This window comes from Austrofundulus limnaeus, unplaced genomic scaffold (genome assembly GCF_001266775.1).
Source record: "Austrofundulus limnaeus strain Quisiro unplaced genomic scaffold, Austrofundulus_limnaeus-1.0 Scaffold685, whole genome shotgun sequence".
Taxonomy (NCBI): Eukaryota; Metazoa; Chordata; class Actinopteri; order Cyprinodontiformes; family Rivulidae; genus Austrofundulus; species Austrofundulus limnaeus.
Window position 1 is genome coordinate 20,992 of NW_013953087.1, and position 5,126 is coordinate 26,117.

The following is a 5,126-nucleotide window of genomic DNA, read 5'->3' on the forward strand; positions in this document are numbered from 1 at the left end:
AAAAGTAAGAGAAGTGTAGGATAAGAATACGAACATGTTCTTGCATGAGGCCCATTCATCTTAGTTATGTTCTGTCTGAAGAATGAGTGGACTTCATTTACACACTTTTCCTGAAGATAGAAGAGTTTGTTGAATCTGACGTGACATGTTCGTACGAACCCTTTGTACGAACAAAAGTAAGAGAAGTGTAGGATAAGAATACGAACATGTTCTTGCATGAGGCCCATTCATCTTAGTTATGTTCTGTCTGAAGAATGAGTGGACTTCCTCTCCACACCTTGCTTCATGCAGTCCATCCTGGAAATGTGCTTCACGTAACACAAAAACAAGTCCAACAGTCGGCCGCAGCAACAAGCATCAGTAATGCCTGCTACTTTTTGGAATTTCTGGAATTTTATTTTGTTAAACAATCATGTGACCCCACCCCTGTCAGTGCAGTGTCCCGGAGGTTTGAGAATCTCTGCTGTGGCTGAGTGCTTAGGYGAGTTGTCCTCCACTGAGAGAGTTGGGGGTTCAATTTCACCACTATTTAGTCACATGTGGAAGTGTTGATGTGTGTCCCATCAGTGTATGAATGTGATTTAACGCACAGGTTAGTCTCTYTAGAATGATTTATACAGATTAGCTTAGTAGAGCGTTGCATGAATGGTGGAACAGAGGTTAGAGAAGATGAGTCTGTGACTGGAAGATTGCTGGCTCAAKCCCCCGAACCAACCAGCCCTACTTTGGGCCCCTTGAGCAAGACCCTTAACCCCGGGCGCTGTAATAGACAGCCCACTGCTCCACATGTGTGTTCACATGTGTGATGGGTAAAATGCAGAGAATTAATTTCCCCTCTGCGGGACAATAAAGGCTAATAAAATCTAAAAAAAGAAATGAGGGCACAGATTGTGTGTAAAGTGCATATTGATTGGCTAGAAACATTTTAAATAAGTACAGTTCATTTACCATTTACTATTAATACCACATGCAGGGCATGAGAGACCAAATTTTGGATGTTTTCCAAAAAAATAATCTCGTTTGTTTACTGCCAAGTATTTACACATACAAGGAATTAGCTTCAGGGTCCCAGTGCTACGCAAATATTCTAGATTACAATTTAAATAAATCACAGAGGGCAATTACTAAGGAGTCCAACTTTATCTGTTCACACACAGGAMCTGGTTGGAGGGTGTGAGTTGTGTGTTCTGCACGTTAGTGCTTGAAGAAATGTACACACTGACAAAGGTGAATGAAGTGAGCTCCCAGGGGCTCTATAAGGGGTTTTCTGGCCCCGTGCTGTGGTGCACTCCCTCCCGGTCAGCACAGTCACATCTGGCTGGCATGCACAAAATTGTCTAATCACCTTCCACAAGTTTTTTTTTTTTACCTCATTTAGCATTTTTACAGGAACAATTGTAAAGACTGGCTCTGACCAATCACGCAGTGCTCGACGCAACGTACTGTTCAGAACTGTAGAAATAAATATTATGACATTGCTTGTTTCCACAAGCTTCTGCAATGTCATAATATTTATTTCTGTCCACCTTTGCATCAGTTTTTCACCAAGATCTTGTATTAATGACAGGAGATTCAGACCACTGTCTTCTTCAGCACATCCCAAAGACTCTCATTGGGGTCTGGACCATGTTTGTATATTACTGGATGATAGTTACACCAACGTGCTCACGCAGGAGCTATGCTATGCATTCAGTAGTGTCAAAAAAAAGCAAAACATGTCACTGACATAGTCTGGACTCTGGTGGCCGATGTGAAAATGATGTCTCTCCCTGAACCACTCTAACAATTTGAGCCAGATGAATCCTGGCATTGTCCTCTTGGAATACATTTGTGCCATCAGGGAAGAAAAAGTACTGATGGAACATCCTGGTCAGTCAGTATATTCAGGTAGTCAGCTGATCTGACCCTGTCCCCACATGCTGTACAGTAGAAGCTAGGCATGATGGGTGCATCACTTCACCTGCCTCTCTTCTTACCCTGATGCACCCATCACTCTCTTTGGACATAGTTGTTTAACAAATGAAAAGATCTTCATTGCACCTGTTGGGGTTAAATAACTTGTCAGCTGAAATATAATCACCCAGTCAGTAACTATCCAATGTGAGGCTCTTACCTGTTGGCTCAGTTAAATGTGGTGACCTTTTTGGGCCAGGCAGTGTAAAATTCTCACTATATGAGAATGTCATTTTAGGTATGTAAAAAAAAGTGCTATGTGTCGTCATCAATGCATATTCCCATGCAACGATGCAGTTTGTGTTCTGCATTTGGCCAAACACATGTGTTACACACAAGTGGAGAAGCAAGCTTGTATGTAAGCGCCTTGGGAGTAGTTAGGGATTAGGACAATTCCTCAAGGACACCACAACATGTGGGGATGGTGGGGAATTTAACTTGCGACTTTCTGGTCACAAGATTGACTGTCCCACCACTGCACCACAGCCACTTTTATCAGAACCTCAGGCTGAACTGAAGGTTCACCTTCCAAAATGACAGATTAGTGTTACAACTAAATAATAAATAAAACTAGAAGCACTGAGAGAGTGCAAACCTCTGCCAAGACCAATTCCCCCATCCTGCAATAGAGTAAATGCGCAAAAGCAGAGATAGAAACACATTTTCTGAATAAGTTCTGACGTAGTGAACATTTAAGCAGCAGTATGCACGGGATTTCTTCTCTGTGGAGTCTAATGTGGAAAAAAAAGTCACACTCATCACCTGACGTTATTCKTGGTCAAACTGGTGTGGGATTAAGCTCCTAAGTTTTCATCAGTCACATTTCACCATGTAAAACGTCTGTTTTATCTCCTTGTATGAGTTTGTAATGGTTTGACTCTCTTTATAAAGTGCTTCCTTTTTTTTACAGAAGCCCTGTGAAAGCATCACAGCTTTGCTGATCTCAGAGTGTTAAAATAAAAAAATTCTGTGTCCGCATCGTGATCCAGAACATCAAAATTTAAAGGTGTGTTCCTTGGCCCAGTACCCACGTGGTAAAAATGTCACGACAATCCGTCCACAAGTTTTTGAGTAATGTTGTCCACAGACAGAACGAATGACAGACGTACGCGACCGAAAACATTACCTCGCCCTTGGCGGAGGTAATAAAAGTTTAAGATTATGGCAATTTTTTTAGTTGTTAAAAAATTGCCATAATCTTAAATAATTTTGAATCCTTGAAAAAACATTTAACTGGTAAAAATGTTGTTTTGTACTCCCATTTTATTGTGACTGTTTAAGGCTTTTTCATGTATCAGCAAATTAGAATAAATACTGTAGCAACAATAAGGGCATCTATTAATACATTTTTATTTATTGTAAACTTAATTCAGCATCATTCTAACATAAAACAGGTGAATTAAAATTGTGACTACACTATAACATTTTAAAATGTCAATTTCTCATATTGAGAATTAACATTCAGATATCTAACATTCTGACACAGTCGCAGGAGGTTTGGTTCAGTTCATTTGATTTCAACATGCTGTAATAATTTCCTCATGTGTTCCTGTGTTTCAGTCTGTCCTCAGGATGTCCCAGTCTTTACCCAGCTCCCCCCTGTCAGAACCGTACCACCCCACTCACTCACCCTCCCTGACCCCCAGTCACACTCTGTCACCCTTCAGCCTGGACCAGACCATTTTCAGCCTTCAGGGGGACAGCAGGTGAGACATTGTTTACTGTTGTTTGTTGGTTTACCTGTGTAAACGGATGTGTTTAATGTGCTGCGTGCAGGCTCATGGTSATTCCACAGCTCTAGCAGGAAGTTCCAAAGAACTTTCTGGATGGCTTGCAGGTTTGGCCAGCTCTCTAGCCTTCAAGGGAAGGTGTCAGATGGCATAACGTGGCTATGCAGAAGTGTACTCAATATGTTGTTCAGCTTCAAAGTGGACAGCTGCTCCTGTCATTGAAGAGCTGCTTCTACCAAGTTGGCCTATGGACGGATCTAGAGCAAAGGCCACACAGTGCAGTGGTGCCACAGTGGTTGCATGTTTCATTGAGCTGGTAGGACTGTGTGCTCTTGCTAGAGCACAAACTTCAGGTTAACTTGGGCTCTTACAAAAATCAGCCTTCCAACCCTGAGAGCTGCTTTTCCAGTGAGGGTGGCTTTCTGCCCTGGCATCACTGTGGTTTTGTGGACCGGGTTTGTCTTCTTCTTTCCTGTCGTGGTGTAGGCCTCGTACTGACGGGCCACATTCTTGTGGCATTGCTCCTTTGAGTAAATACAGGCCAGCCAATCACCCATAGTMGAGGATACAAGTCATATGCTGTATGTGAAAACACACAACTCAAAGGTTTTTATGATATTATCAGCTGTAAWATGAGAATGGGTCTTCAGGTAATGAACGTAGACACAATTATCCTCTAAGGTAATTGTGGAAAAGCAGTGAACCCTCTGTACAACCACATTTTCCMACATAGCCTGAAATTCTCATCGTTTTTGGAAATCAGAGTATTGATTGGTGTTTGTCTAATGCTTTTCCAGAAGAGTGGAGATCCTTGWAGGCATGGTAGCCCTGCTAATGCTTCAGTTTGTTTCTCATCTCTGAACAGTTATTTTTAATAAACCCTGTCTCTGTGGATGTTGGCTCATAAAGTTAGACACCTGAATAACAAATGCCCAAGTATCCTTTAATCTTCCATTTAAACTGCGTCCACTCTGCTTCGCAACGCTCCGACCTCTGCAGCAAAAATGCACCCATTGTAATCAATGAAAGCATTTACACAGCGTCCGCAGGGTGGTGGAGTATGCGTGGCGATCCGTCACAAAAAAATTTGATGTAATTTTCCCCAGGCAGCAGAGGAAGTGTAGAGTCAATGTACGAACATCAACCCGCACCAACAGGAAAACGAACATATTTTCAGAATAGTTCACCAAAGGCAGACAACATTTTGTCAAAAATCCTAGCTATGTTAATAAATGTATGCATATATTTATACATACATGCTGTCAAAATATATCATTCTGTTTGGGGAGCAGATGGAAACATGCAGCATGCAGCTTATATTTGCACACAAAACCAGTTATTTGAAGACTGTTTTTGTTTGAATTTATTTATGCAAGAAAGTGGTAGATATAGGATTTTTTCTTCTTAAATTAAATGAAAGGTAGCAGTCTTTCATTTAATTTA

The 5,126-nt window shown here is 41.4% G+C and overlaps 1 protein-coding gene across 1 annotated transcript in view; it reads left to right on the forward strand.

The window, feature by feature from the left end:
* zgc:153012 (TSC22 domain family protein 4) overlaps nt 1-5,126 on the forward strand; it is an 18,814-nt gene that overhangs the window by 3,984 nt on the left and 9,704 nt on the right. The window contains exon 3 of the mRNA XM_014027805.1: nt 3,514-3,659. Coding sequence (XP_013883259.1) covers nt 3,514-3,659 — 146 coding nt within the window. The remainder of the gene's footprint in view (nt 1-3,513; nt 3,660-5,126) is intronic.